Source organism: Rhinopithecus roxellana, chromosome 7 (assembly GCF_007565055.1).
Source record: "Rhinopithecus roxellana isolate Shanxi Qingling chromosome 7, ASM756505v1, whole genome shotgun sequence".
Classification (NCBI taxonomy): Eukaryota; Metazoa; Chordata; class Mammalia; order Primates; family Cercopithecidae; genus Rhinopithecus; species Rhinopithecus roxellana.
This window is the reverse complement of record NC_044555.1, coordinates 94,773,856-94,789,620: the sequence shown is the minus strand read 5'-3', so window position 1 is coordinate 94,789,620 and position 15,765 is coordinate 94,773,856. Positions and strand designations below refer to the sequence as shown.

At 41.9% G+C, this 15,765-nt stretch overlaps 1 protein-coding gene across 3 annotated transcripts in view; it reads right to left on the bottom strand.

Annotated features, from left to right (window-relative positions):
- MID2 (midline 2) overlaps positions 1 to 14,038 on the bottom strand; it is a 100,536-nt gene extending 86,498 nt beyond the window's left edge. For 2 of the 3 annotated variants that reach the window (XM_030933699.1, XM_030933701.1), the window contains exon 1: positions 13,328 to 13,904. In XM_030933699.1, the coding sequence (XP_030789559.1) occupies positions 13,328 to 13,331 (4 nt within the window). In that variant the 5' untranslated portion in view covers positions 13,332 to 13,904. Of the gene's footprint in view, positions 1 to 13,327; positions 13,905 to 13,961 lie in introns of those variants that run through there. The other variant, XM_030933700.1, reaches the window with a different exon arrangement.
- Between the last annotated feature and the right edge of the window lie 1,727 nt (positions 14,039 to 15,765).

Below are 15,765 nucleotides of genomic sequence, written 5' to 3'. Positions count from 1 at the left end.
GTGTGAACTTAAATTACTTCTTATTATCACACATGGAAATTTCTGTTCCTAGGAGTGGGAATTCCTAGTAAACTGAGTTAGTTGAGACAAAAGATGATAGTTTCCACTTTCATCTTCTTCCCTCACCTTCAGAAACCCCTTCATTTCATCAAACTGAATGGGGAATGGTTTCAAACTTTTCAACTTACTCAGTAATCATTGCTGATCAATAATAAAGTCATATTGCCTTGTGGCTTCAGTTTGGTTTTATTAATAAACACCTGCTGAACTAGCACAAGCGTGCTATGAAGATCACCTCCCATTTGTCTTTTCATACTTTCTAAAACATAACGGGATGCAAATCAATATCTAGATAGAAATTAGCAAAGTGCCAGAAATTTTCAGATCTGGTAACCTTCAATTAAGTGAGCATCACGGAGTAAAAAAGGTCACCCGGCCGGGAACGGTGGCTCACACCTGTAATCCCAGCACTTTGGGAGCCTAAGGCGGGTGGATTATGAGGTCAGGAGGTCCAGACCATCTTGGCCAATATGGCAAAACCCCGTCTCTACTAAAAATACAAAAATTAGCTGGGCATGGTGGCGCTTGTCTGTAGTCCCAGCTACTCGGGAGGCTGAGGCAGAAGAATCGCTTGAACCCGGGAGGCGGAGGTTACAGTGAGCTGAGATCATGCCACTGCACTCTAGCCTGGGTGACAGAGCAAGACTGCATCAGAAAAAAAAAAAAAAAGCCACCCAACTGACAAGAAACCAACCTCTTGGTAAATCTATCTATTTTTCCACAGGAATTTCTCAACACACAGGTACCTAATTCTTAATTGCCTTGAGTCTTCCATTAATTAAAATACACACACATGAATATTCTAAGTTGGCTTTAACTAAGGAAAAATATAAAACATATCTTAATGACTGAAAATGTTAATCCTATGTACAGGAAAGGAAAAGGGCTTTGTTGTTGTTGTTGTTGTTGTTTTTAGACAAAATGTCCCTCTGTCATTCAGAGTGGAGTGCAGTGGTACAATCTTGGCTACCTGCAACGTCCACCTCCTGGGCTCAACCGATCCTCCTTTCCTGGAACTCCAGATGTATGCCACCAAGCCCAGCCAATTTTTATTTATATTTTTTGTAGAGACGTGGTTTTGCCGTGTTGCTCAGGCTGATCTTGAACTCCTGGGCTCAAGCGATCCGCCCACCACAGCCTCCCAAAGTTCTGGGAATACAGGAGTGAGCTACAGCGCTGAGCCCAAGAAAAGCATTGTTTGCTTTTGAGCAGCTTTTGTTCATCATCTCGTCATCATTGGAGACTCTCATCATGGCTTGAAAATTTCACGCTGCCATTGATATTTGTTCAGATATTGTCATTTGTTAGTCATATCTGTATACTTCACAGGATACATAAATACTGAGTACAATTATACTTTATGCCTAAGTACAATAGATGTACACCTAAAAGCTGTTTCTAAATCAAACCTTTTAAATGCACTGAACTAACTACTTATTTAATGAAAATCTATATGAAATGGGGTTATAAAAGTGAAGAATCTTTTTGTGAATCAGTCACTCTCAGTTGGTTTAGTAGGTTCAGATGTTTGTACAGACACCTTTTTTTAAGTGAAACATGGCATTTTTCTTTTAGAATTTACAGGTGCTTGAAAGTTGTTGGCCAGTATTTTGTAGCTTATAACATCTATCAACGTTCACCTACACAGATGAAAAAGTAAACAAAATGTACATACATCATTGAATCTTAGAATTGGAAGAGACTTTTGAGAGACGAAGATTCCAACTTCCACTGACAGCAGGAATATTGCCTTAGAGAGCTCCATTTGATATATGACTCAGATTCTCAAACTCAACATGTCTATAAATGAACTTGTTGTGCTCCTCCTCACCTCCACAAAACAAAACAAACAAAAAACAGCTGCTCCTCTTCTGATTTTCCCTGTCTCGTGAATATCACCATCCAAGCCTAGAAATCTAAGAGATCTTTCATCTACATGTTTTTATCACCTCAACCACTGGTGGCTTCCAGAACATTCTGTTTTATTTCACTTACATAGCTGTATCTCCAGCTAACTCTTCCTTCTCCTTGAGGGTATCAACTATTTTATATTTTCATTCACAGCACAAGTTTGTGCTTCACACAAACTGTATTCAATAATTGTTAATGAAGTATCACTTAAACTAGGAGTAAGAAGGGGCCTAGCATTCATTGAGCATCTCCTGTATTCTGAGCACTATGTTAAGCACTTTACACATTATTTCACTAATTCTTTCAGGAAACTTGTGAGGAAGTTACTATTACTGTGTCCACCTTACAGTTAGGAAACTGGGGCTTAGAGTCATTAAATAAATTAACCAAGAATATACATACCCAGAGCACAGGTCAGTGTAATGCCAACGCCTGTGCTCTTTCCCTACACCTTTATTTCAATCAACTCACCTCCTTCACTGAGGTTTATCTTGGCTATTTACAAGATGGTTTTTAAACAGCATGTTTCTACTTCTATTTTTATCTCTCTCTGTCTCTCTGACTTTCTCTGAATCTGCCTATTTCATTCTGAGTCCCTTCCAGAATCATATCTCTGTCTTCTAGGCCCATCTCCACCTCACACTGCACTTCTATTACTATGTCTTCTAGAACTCTATGCCTGCATTCCTCAATGTCTGTGTTGGAAGCTACCTGGGTTGGTCAGAAGTATTGCTGAAAGCCATGTCTATGTGTGTTGAAACCTATGTAAAAACAATTGGAGTACCACAGCTTTCCTAAGGCTTAAGAGGGTGCCACATAAATTGTCCTGTACATAGGAAAAGCTCCTAAATTTTGCTTGGAAATCTAAAATTTGTTTCCAAGTCAGTGTGACACTTGAACCTCACCATGAAATTAAGCTTGGGAAAGCATACTATGGGTCAGGATTGCTTTGGGTAAGGTCAAAATAGGATTTATTAACTGGGGACTTCTGAACTTCCTAGAACTGTTTGCAGAATGTGGTTTGTATGTCATATATGCATTTTTCCTGGGGAGAGGATTGCCCATAGCTTTCAAAAGATTTTCAAGAGTCTTTGAAAGAAAAAAAGCCAATCATTAGTACTCTAAAATAACCTACATTATTTCAGCTCTGTAAAGAATATTATAAAATAGTTACTGCCTCTTGCTTATTTCAGCTTTTTCTATACTGTTTCAAATGTTTGATTTTTGATTATCATATATTAACTGTTTTAGCCAATTTTCGGGAACTGAATACTTTTATCAACTTCTTCAGACATGTTCAATCATCTTTCATTTATGAGGCTTTCTTTTTCTGGGTACTCCTAATATTTTAGAATCCTTTCAATTATCCCCAATTTTCCCTACCTTTCTGGTTATCTAAGAACCTTAACAATACCCTTTATGTGCATTGTCTCATTTACTTTTCACAACAACTCTCTAAAAGGTAGCTACTATCATTATTTAAAAAAAAAAAAAAAAAAAAAAGTAGGCTGGGTGCTGTGGCTCACGCCTATAATCCCAGTACTTTGAGGGCCGAGGCAGGCGGATCACAAGGTCAGGAGATCGAGACCATCCTGGCCAACATGGTGAAACCCCATTTCTACTGAAATACAAAAAATTAGCAGGGTGTAGTGGCATGCGCCTGTAGTCCCAGCTATTCGGAAGGCTGAGGCAAGGGAATCCCTTGGACCCAGGAGGCGGAGGTTGCTTGAGCCGAGATCGTGTCATTGCACTCCAGCCGGGCGACAGAGCGAGGCTCCATCTCAAAAAACAAAAAAAAAAAAATAATTAATTAATTAAAAAAAAATAACTTGTCCAAGGTCACACTTGTTTCTAAGTGGCTAAACTAAGAGTCAAACTTAGGACAAAACTTTAAAAATAAACCTATAGATATCTATGGTCAACTGATTTTCAACAAGGGTTCCAAGACCATTCGATGAAGAAAGAATACTCTTTTCAACAAATGGTGCTTGGACAACTGAATATCCACATGCAAAAGGATGAAGCTGGAGTTCTACCTCATATCATTTATAAAAATTAACTCACAACAGATCAATGATCTAAATGTAAGAGCTGAAACTATAAAACTCTTGGAAGGAAAGACAGGCATAAATCTTTGTGAACTTAGGTTAGGCAGGCAACAGTTTCTCAGATGACATCAAAAGCATAAGCAACCAAAGAAAATATACACAAATAGTACTTCATCGAAATTTAAAATTTGAGTGCTGCAAATAGCACCATCAATGAAGTAAAAAGACAACCCACAGAGTAGGCGAAAATATTTGCAAATCATATTACTATATCTGATATAGGTCTAGTCTCTAGAAATGTACTCTTACAACTCAACAATAAAAAAGGTAAGTAACTCAATTTAAAAGTGAGCAAAGGATTTCAATAGATTTTTTCCAAAGAAGATATACAAATGGCCAATAATCAAATGAAAAGGTGCTCAACATAATTAGCCAGTAGGAAGATGCAAATCAAAATCATATTGAGATACTACTTCACACTAAGAAGGCTATAATATAATAAAACAAAACAAACAAAAAGTGGAAAACAGCACATGTTAGCCAGGATTTGGAGAAGTTAGACCCCTCATACCTTGCGGGTGGAAATAAAAAAATGGTGCAGCTGCTTTTGGGAAATAGTTCGACAGTTCCTCAAAAGGCTAAATGTAGAGTTACCATACAATTCCACTCCTAGGTATATACCCAAAAGAATGGAAAATGTGTTCACTCAAAAACTTGTACACAAATGTTCATAGCAGCAGTCTTTATAGTAGCCAAAAGGGAAAAGCCCAAATGTCCATCAACTGATGAAATGATAAACACAATGGAATATTATTTGGCTATGAAAAGGGAATGAAGTTCTGATACATACTTCAACATGGATGATCTTTGAAAACAGTAAGTAAAAGAAGCCAGTCACAGAAGGCTCCTTTTGTGTATGATTCCTTTTTTATGAAATATCCAGAATAGGCAAATCCATAGGAACAGAAAGTGGATTAACAGTTGCCAGGAGCAGGGCAGGGGAGGATGGGGGATGAGGAGTGATTGCTAACAAATATGGAGTTTCTTTTTGGGATGATGAAAAGGTTCTAAAATTAGGTAGTGATGATGGTTGCACAACTTTCTGAAGATACCAAAAATCACTGAATTGTATACTTTAAAATAGTGAATATTATGGCATGTGAATTACATCTCAATTTTTTAAAGAAGAGATTCAATCCCACGTCTGTCTGATTCGAGGGTGCAAACTGTAAATCATTATACTATACTACCAGCTGTGTGATTATGTAGTATTTATAAGCTCTATTGGATTGCTTGTTCCTTTCAATTGTTTTTCTAGGTCAATGATTCCCTGTCTAGGTTTTGCAATACCCTGGGATATCTCTAGTGATCAATGAGTGTCACAAAATTCTCAGCTCCCAATTTTTATTCACTTTAAAAAGTATATAAGTGACTCCTGAAAAACATTTGACTCCTATTATCATGAAATACTTTTAGCAGGAGGAAGTGGCATGACAAAAATTAAACAATGGTAAACTGTTGCAATTTCAAAAAGTTTGTGAATCACTAATCTATACAAGGTTAGAGAGTATGCTAAGGATGAAGACAGGATGTGAATCTGATAGGGTGCGACTCAATGACAGGTAATCTTGAAAGTTTTTACGATTTGTCATAAAAATGCATTGATGAAATGCCTGAGAGGGCAGAACCAATTGCCATATTAAGAAACAAATGTGCACATACACACACCCTGATTAGTTCCTTTCCAAACCATTTAGTTACTGCCATATATAGTCAGATATGTATGTTTCATTGTTTCTGTATGGCTTTTCTTTACCTTGTACCTTACTACAGGGTGAAACCTCTGAAAAAAGAAGTCGATGAGCATCAACTAGAAGAAGGTATCAATGGGCTGTGTAACTGGGTAGAAATACAAAAGGAGTTTTGATGAAGGTGATTAAGATAAAAAATAATGGGTCTGGCATGGTGACTCACATCTTTAGTCCCAGCACTTTGGGAGGCAGAGGCAGGCAGATTGCTCAAGCCTAGGAATTTGAGACTAGCCTGGGCAACATGGCAAGACCCCATATCTACAAAATATACAAAAATTAGCAGGGTGTGGTGGCGTGCGCCCATAGTCCCAACTACTTGATAGGCTGAGGTGGGAAGATCACTTGAGCCCAGCAGGTCGAAGCTGCAGTGAGCCATATTTGTGCCACTGTGTTCCATCCTGGGTGACAGAGTGAGACTTTGTCTCAAAATAAACAAAAATAAAAAATAAGTTTAAAAAATAAAATTTTTTAAAAAGATAAAAATAATGCATCCTACGCTTATGAAATAAAAGACTGATTTCAGTATTGCTCTCCAAATCTAGCCTTTAGCTAACTCTGATCAAGAGAGAAGTTGTGATCTGTACTTTGCATAATTCTATTATTTCAAATGTTACTTGAGCATAATTAAATGCCCACTTAATTAACAATTATTATTCCATCTAGTTTTTTTCTTCCAAGTCTGCAAAGCATGAATCTGAGCTCTCACTATCTTCCTGAGGAGTTATAGTATCCCCTTCACAGAAAATCCATGAGTGTGAAACCAAGCCTGATCTCTGGGCTGTAGATTGAGAATTGAGCTGAGCTGTAGTGTTTTTTTAAATTAATATAAAATAAACATTCTTCAGGATATTAAAATTAATATCCCATGAGTTCTTCCTTAAAGTATTAGAAACTGTCTCCCTACCTTCGGGGAATGAGCAAATGAGTCCTGGCCTAGTCTGATGTTTCCTCAACTGTAAAATGTTCAAGCTAAACTAGAATCACCAGATGATCTCTTTAAGATGCTTTCTAGCTCTGATATCCTATTATTATAGAGCTCTTGCTATCTGTTACCACATAAAAAGACACCTTGGATTATTGTAAAATAGCTCCTAAAAACACAACTTTTATTTATTAGTGTGACTAGGAAGGCTAACAAGTGATGGACATCATAGCCACAGGAGCTGGAAATAAACAAAATGCATTACCAAGGTGCTTAAAGTACAGTAGTTTTGTCTGCTGTACCTCAAAAAAGATATAATGGATGTTCCAGAGGACAACTAAAGGGAAGGAGAGTCCCATGAGAATATAAACTAATGAGAACATATTTGGGGACTGAAAAAGAAACCAAAATCCAAATCCCAGAACACCATGATTAGAAAAGAACTCCTTGAAGCTCAAAGCAGATCATTTTGGAACACAAAAGGCAGCCAATGCATCGAATTCACGCTCTATAGGATAAGAACTGAAAATAGAAACCTAGACAAAAGAGGCTAGGTGGCCAGTAATAATAATCAATAATAGTCACCTTACGTTTGTATATCATTTTACACTTTTCAAATTATTTCAAAGCCATTATCTCATTTGACCCTCATAATAGAGCCTGGTTGTAGTCCTGGATCTAAACCAAATTAGCTGAGCAATCCTAGGTACATTTAAACTCTTTGGGTCACAGTTTTTTCATCTATCAAATGAAAAATACCTGCCATGCCCATCTCACGGGCTATTGTGAGGATCAGATGAGGATAAAATAAAAGTATTAGTTTACTTTACAAATACAGGTATTCTCATCATACATTCATAGATTGTAGATACAAAGCAAATTATTTTAAAAAACCAAAAATGTTTGGAAATTCATCCCAAACACATGGTTGACATAATGGCAGACAATCACACTCCTTCACAAGACTTCTGGAAGATCATGGGACTGATCATGAGCATATTTGTTATGCTCATGTCTTCCCTTTTAAACTGGGATCCCCACCCCTCTCCAAGTGAAGGGCTATCTCTCTTCTTTTCTCTTAAGCTTTCATCCTGCACAGGGGTAACTCAGAACTGGAAACTGATTACCGACCGGCAGACAGCACCAGAGCCAGTTCCTGTCTAATAGGTTATTAAAGCCTACTTAATACTTTATAGTACATGGAATTAATGTATGTTATTTTCAATAATTAGTTTTTAAATCCAAATGTTGAGTGTTTTATACAAAATAGTCATCATATAAACATTAAAATGAGTATCAAAATAGCAGAACTAGAAATCCTAGATCTGCTACAAACACAAAAGGTTAATCCAAGTAACCAACAAACAGATTTGCCAAGGTAACACGTGAAAATTGACAGGAATCCTAAATACAATTCATGATACCTTTATCTTAATGCAGATTACACTGGCAGTTGCAGGGTTGAGGAACAAATGGAGAACAAACTTAATTTACCCATGACTGCTGGTACAACTTTCCATCTCCTCTAGGATTGCTTTTCCTAACCTCTGTTACCTAACGAAATATTTGTAAGTTTTTAAATGTTCAGTGGTTCACCTGGACAGGCAGTCATGTGCACAATAAAATTGGCAATATATGTATGTAGGACATGCTATTGAATGTTAGGCTGAGAGGATCCCAAGTTCAGGTCAGAAACAAGGGACAGAGAACAGAGGCCTATTTGAAATCAAGCTTCTACTTCCCTGGGAACCACATGGATCCTAGCAACACTGAACAAAGGGCTATAGACAAAGTGATCAAGGATCTGGACCGTAAACCATTTTTCTATCTCTGTGTTGTATATATTAAGACACTTCACTGTCATGAATTAGTATTGTCTGCCATGCCCATACGTTATGCTCCTATCCAGGCAAATTGCAAATACTGGGATTTCATGTTTCAGGACGATTTCAGATTTTATGATGGGTTTGTTATCAGATTGTCTGGTCTCTGTAAGACGATGATCCAGAGACTGAGGATGCTGTTCATCAACCAGCGGAGTCTGACCTACGGGAAAGAAGCTGAGACAATGCCCAAGGTCAGGGAGCCAGAGCTCTGCAGGGAGACCAGAACCTAAGTAGGATAACACTTACAAATGATACTTTGCCAACCCACTTAGGCTGAACCAGCATCCTAGAGTGTATTCAGGTGAATCCCACAAGGAAAAGGAAATAATGGGATACTGGCACATTACTCAAAATCCTTCTGCCACCCACACTTTAAACATCTTATACTATCTAGTATTCTTAGTAATTTATAGAATTTCTAAAAGAAAACTGAGCATCTGGGAGATTCATCATCAAAAGGATTATATCTGCCTATGGTCATAAAGAAGGGGAAGACAGAAAGAGAGAAACAAATAGAAACAGCCACAGACTATCTAAGCCCACAGAAAACTCTTAGCAGAGTTTTAATACATGAAAGTGGAGAAAGGAACATATTTAATATATTGATCCACGGATGAGAAGGTAAATAAAAAGTAGATTAGCCATCTGCACAAGAAGATAATTACAGCTGGAATTTCTTGTCTCAACACCACTCATCTGATCTTCTCACTTGCTAGTATGACCCAATACACTGGTTGAGAAACACTTGTCTAGTCTCTTCTGTACACTGCTTAGTGATGAACACAATATTTTTTGAGAGACCTGAAGTACAGATGTTAGTGCAACACCATCTTGGTACCAAAATTTCATTCATCAAAATGTAAATAATTTTGAATTATCCAACACTGTTGTATATCCAGTATCAACATGTTACATCTCATATTTTGATGATGCAATGTTCTAAGTCAAGACACCCAGCTTAATGAGTAAGGAGTGCTTCATGAACACAGAGCTTCATTCTCACCTTTGTGCCAAAGAGAGGACAAAAACTTAATGCTAAATGGAAATGGAGCACCCCCTGGCCTCTACTAGCAGCCAAGCCCCATGGCCCAACAGCAAGGATATTACCAAGATTCATGAAGATTGAATAACAGACACACATAAGACCAAGCAGGTACTTCCAAGAGCAGCCATTTGAGACATATTCTATGCCCACAGCTCTGTCTTTACCCTTTTAAGAGCTCTATGTACCTGTTCAAAAAGACAGAGCTTGAGTTCTACGGGATAGAATGAGAAGACAACATTCTTTACTCTTCTCCAAGCCAATGAGGTTTGCTGAGTGATGAAGACAGACATACTCCTTGTGTAGTTCCCTTGTCAATTAATGTGGTGTCAGCAGATTTTATGGGAGGAAGGATGAAGGAATGGACAGGCTTACTACTCAGAGCAATATTTGGATGCAATTGTGAGACTCCACTGGCACTACTTTAGGATCTGCAAGTTGAAGCAAGTTGCCCTGCTCTTAGGTAAGGGATTAACTAAATCAATTTTATCTAAATCAATTTGCACCGTTCAGATGATATGTTCATAAAGCAACCAAGTCACTCTGATTTACAGGAGTACTTCCCAGAGGTGGCCTTGCAAGGTACAACATGCCAGATGAGAATTCTAGTAGTCATGAAAACAAATAAGAGGGACACGACCACCATTTCATGTCCCTAGCCTCTACCCATGTCCTGCACAGCCCCTCCCTGACCTAATCCTGGAGCTGCAAGTATGGAGTTTGGCCTGGAACAAGCAGGAGGCCAAAATACTGGGCTAAATCTGGGGCCTCAGCCCAATCAGCAGAGGTCCTCTGCACATTATAGGTGCTTAATATTGTTGACTCTGCTACTAGGTGATAATTATGCTTACATAGCCATGCCCCAAATTATTTATGCCACTTTTCATTAGACACTAACAAACTGCCCTCATATAGGCTAAAAATGGGTGAGGTTATGTCTTCAAATTAGTCTGACTCAGATTGTTAGGTTAGAGTGCATTAGATATGATTGAAGCCCCCACTTAAATGATCATTATTACTCTGTATGCCTAGTTGTATGTATGTTTTCATTCAGTTGAACATGTATTGGAGACAAAACAGATTTAGGACCTAAGTACAATGATAAGATTTGACTCTGGGGGTGGGAGGCTAATAATGCTAAAGTAAGATTTTCAGTAAGCTAAGATTCCTACTTACACCCAGTCAGTCCACTAACTCAGTAAAAGGTAAAGGAAGTGCTTTCTTTGAAAAGTATAATGTTGGCCGGCTGTGGTGGTTCACACCTGTAATCCCAACACTTGGCTTTGGCAGGTGGATCCCTTAAGCTCAGGAGTTTGAGACCAGACTGGGAAACATGGTGAATCCTGTCTCTACAAAAAATTCAAAAATTAGCTAGGTGTGATGGTGTATGCCTATAGTTCCAGCTACTAGGGAAGCTGAGATGGGAGGATTGCTTGAGCCAGAGAAGTCAAGACTGCAGCAAGCCATGATCACGCCACTGCACTCCAGCCTGGGCGACAGAGCGAGACTTCATCTCAAAGGGGAAAAAAAATTATAATGCTGAGGGTTTACAGAACCCTTTCATCTTCAAAGGACCAAGTCAAGATGAACAATACCCAGTACACAATATTATAGCTTTTACACAAGTGCACCAACTATGAAAGAAAAGTCATAGGAATGTCCTAAAGCCATAAGCCAATGTAACATCAGATTTGGGATGAACTCTGATCTTCTTGACTCCTGGACCTGTGTTTTAACCACTGCATTAGCTATTCTTGCATTGCCTTAAAGAAATACCTGAAACTGGGTAATTTATAAATAAAAGAGGTAAGCTGGGCATTGTGGCTCTTGCCTATAATCCCAGCACTTGGTGAGGCCCTCAGATCGCTTCACCTCAGGAGCTCGAGACCAGCCTGAGCAACATGTCAAAACCTCATCTCTACAAAAAATACAAAAATTAGCTGGGTGTGGTGGCATGCACCTGTGGTCCCAACTACTCAAGATGCTGAGATAGAAGGATTGCTTAAGCCCGAGAGGTGGAGGCTGCAGTGAGCTGTGAATGTGACACTGCACTCCAACCTGGGTAACAAAGCAAGACCCTTTCTCAAAAAAAATAAAAAAATAAAAACAGAAGAGAAAAAAAAGAAAAGAGGTTTAATTGGGTCACAGTTCTGCAGGCTGTACAGGAAGTGTGATGCCAGCATCTGCTTCTGAGGAGGACTCAGGAAGCTTACAATCATGGAGGGAGGCGAATGGGGAGCAGGAGATTCTCACATGGTGTGAGCAGAAGCAGGGGAGAAAGAGAGCTGGGGGGAAGTGCCACACGCTTTTAAACGACCAGATCTCAGCAGGGGAGGGGGAAGCTAACCATCTGGGGTAGAATGAAACCACTCCCCAAACAGAAGAAAAGTAGGGGAGGAGAACTCCCTATTCAGCAACTCCCTTCTATTGGAATATTGCCAGAGAACTGATTAGAGTACTGGGACAGAGCAGAATGGGGTTAAAGGCAGCCCTTCTGGCCCAAGTTGAGAATCAGAGGGATCAACCCACACACGGTACTTCTCTATTTAGTTTCCAATATATTCCTTTATAAGGGCTCATCCTCAGAGACACACAACCATCACCATCTATCCGCCCCACACTCAGAAATCCTCAAAAGGCAAAGTGGTTGAAGAAGTAAGATGCAGCATGGCTGGGAGGCTGGGAGTGCACAGGTTGATGGGGAAAGGCTGGGGTCCAAGGCGCTCTGGTGGGGGATTTCCGTAGTCATGTAAGTGTTGTGACATAGGAAGGTGAGTGATCATGAAAACGATAGGCGACCGTGGAAGAGAGAGAGAAAGTAAAGAGTAAAACGACTCCAGGATTTCAATTTCCTGCTCTAAGAAGCAACACTTCTGAAAAATAATGTGCAACACACGAAGTGCTAAGTAACCTAAACATTATCATCACCAGTAATATTTCTGTAAATCTACTCCGCCGTTATTTACTTAATTCTTACAAGGCAGGAATGGAAAATCCCCACTCTCCCTGGTTGCGTCGCAGTCTGTGCTGTGGACATATGTAAGTTTTCCCTCTCCCCCACAGAGCTGGTTTCACAGCTAGGCCAGAAATAAGGAACCATCCAGACGGAGACTCGAGGATCGCTCCCCTGGCAGAAAAGGGATTAAGTTTCACCGGGCCTCCCCGCCGGCAGGGCGTCCGCAGCCACGCCGGCTGCTGCGACAGCACCGCCCGGCAGACGGCCGGCCAAGGGGCGACGCCGGGGACGAAGAGGCTGCCGGCTGCGGGAGCGTGGGAAGGCGGCCGTGCCCTTTCCCAGACTCGCGCCCAGGCGCCGGAGGATTCGCTCGACTGCCCGCGCCCGGCCCGGCCCGGCTGCGCAGAGGCCTCGGCCGCCCCCGCTCCGCACCCCGGAGTGCAAACTCCGTCCCAGGAGGGCAGTGGCAGGAACCCGGGCCTCAACAGCATGACTGGGAGCCGGAGCTGATCTGGGGCCCCCATCGCCGTCTCGAGTCTCGCGGGCTCCATCACCCTGCCCCGCCGAGCCCGAGAGCCCTCGGCCAACGCCGGGCCCCGGCGGCACCTGAAAAGCGGCCGGAGCCAGGGCCGAGCCCTGCGAGGGCCACGACGCTCGACCTCCAGGGCCGCGGCGAGGGGGCGCGTTTTACCCATAGCGTTCCCAGGTGCCAGCCATCTCCTCTGCTCGCTCGAGGGCTCTGGGCGCTCGTCTGCCTCCGCAGCGGGCTAGCTCGGGCTCCGGCGCGAGCTCCAGGGCCCCGGTCGCCGCCGCTGCCGCCGCCACCACTCTAGGCCGCCGCCCGCCTTCGCTGCAGCTGCCGCTACCGTCGCCGACGCCGCGCAGCAGCCGGGATCCGCCAGCCCGCGCGCCCCGCAGGGGATAGCACGGCGGCCGCGATGCTACCGCGGCTGGGTCTCCCGAGCTAAACTTAAGAGTTTTCGCCCCTCAGTCCAGGGGCAGCACCATGACACCACGGCAGCACCACACTGTCATTTCCGCCGCCGCAGAGGAAAAAAAAAGGCAATCCCTTCCAAAAGGGAGGCGGAGTGGGGGCAAACGGGGTTGGGGCTGACACCCCAAGGGAGCACTGGGAAGGGCCCAAGAAGAAGGGGCGCTCGGACACCTTCCCAGGCTCACCTTCCGCCGCCCCCGCCACTCCCAGCTCCCCCAGCCCTTCCTCTGGAGGCACGTTTACATGTCTTCTCCCCTGGCAGGAGTGACCGGAGAAACCTGAGCAAGCAAAGGCAGCCGGTGGGTGGGGCTCGGGTTACTACTGTACCTACCAGCTGATTCCAGCAGCCTTTTCTCCAGCGCCCTGTCATCTTGAAGGAAGACACAGAGAGAGAGACCCGGGAGGGTGTGTGTGTATGTGTGTGTATGTGTGTTGTGTGTGTGTGTGTGTGTGAGAGAGAGAGTGACAGAGCGACAGAGAGAGCAGAATGTGTGTGAAATGCAGAAGGAAGACTATGGCTAAACTCTTCTCCCACTCCCCATTCCCCCTGTCCCCCAGCCCCACAAACCCCAGGTTAGAACAAGGAAGAGGCCTTTGCAACCGGTAATAAGAAGAGAGGGCCCGGGTCCACCGCACAGATCCTCCCCATGAAGCTGCTCTATGCAAAGTTAACTACAGAGTAAAACAAAAATAGTGGAGGAGATAGAAAAGGGCAGACAATTGAAGGAAACCCAACCCCTCTTTCTTTTTACAAAGAGAGAATGGCTGTGTTTTATTGGCCTCGGGCAGAAGTTGTGGAGGTGCATTAAAGCCATCAAAAGAAAAAAAAAAGCAGGATTTTTCTTGTACCTTCAAATTGTTGACCAGTAAAACAAGAGGGTCGTTACCACAAGCACAATGAGGCAGATGCTAGCTATCCAGGTATTCCAGGTCCCTAATAAGCTAATTGGTCCATTTGGAATCCAGCATCCTCCCACTGGTCTGGAGTGACCCCCACTCAAAAGGTGGATGGGAGAGGGAAAGAGCAGGAAGCCCCATAAGAGACTCTGTTTCTAACTTGGGGCAAAAAGAGAGAACAAGGGGAAAGAAATGAGAAAATGGGAGGACCCACCCCAGCGCGTGCGCGCACACACACACATACACACACACACACACACACGCCTCCCATCATTGTGCATAGGAACAAGCCCAGAAAAATTGAGGTATCTCTTGGTATATCCGTTCAGGGAACCAATAGTAATCAGTCAACACTCCTGTGAAACAATGTGCCAAGGCAAAAATCACAACCAGGCTGCCCTGATGAAAGTCTGGCCCCTAAGAGAAGTAAAAGTTAGTGAGTCACACCTAACGTCCAGGCAACAAAAGCAAAAATAGGTAAATGGGACCATAAAACTTTCAAACATCTGCACAGGAAAGGACGCAATCAACAGAGTGAAAAAGCAACCTACAAAATGGTAGAAAACATTTGCAAACCATATATCGGATAATGTGCTAATATCCAAAATGTATAAAGAACTTCTATAGCTCAATTAAAAAAAAACTCTTAAAAGTGGACAAAAGACTTGAATAGACATTTCTCCAAAGAAGATATACAAGTGGCCAACAGGCATATGCAAAGATGATCAACATCACTAATTGTCAGGGAAATGCAAGTCAAACCCCAATGAAATATCATTTCACATCCATTAGGATGGTCACTATAAAAATAAAAATAAAAAAATTTTTAAAAAACCAGGAGAAAATACAGCAAGGTGTGGTTCACACTTGTAATTCCAGCTACTCAGGAGGGGATGCTGAGGCAAGAGAGTCACTAGAGGCCAGGAGTTAGAGATCAGCCTGGGTAACATGAAGAGAACGTGTCTACAAAAAATAAAATTAGAACAGAAAATAATAAGTGTTAACAAGGTTGTGGAGAAATTGGAACCCTTGAACACCATTGTAAAATGGTACAAACACTACCCAAGGGAATGTAAACTGGTGTAGCTGCTATGGAAAATAGGATGGAGGTTCCTCAAAAAATTAAAAATAGAACTACTATATGATTAAACAATCTCACTTCCAGATATATATCCAAGCAAATAGAAAACAGGATATCAAAAAGATACTGGCAAACCCATGCTTATAGCAGCATCATT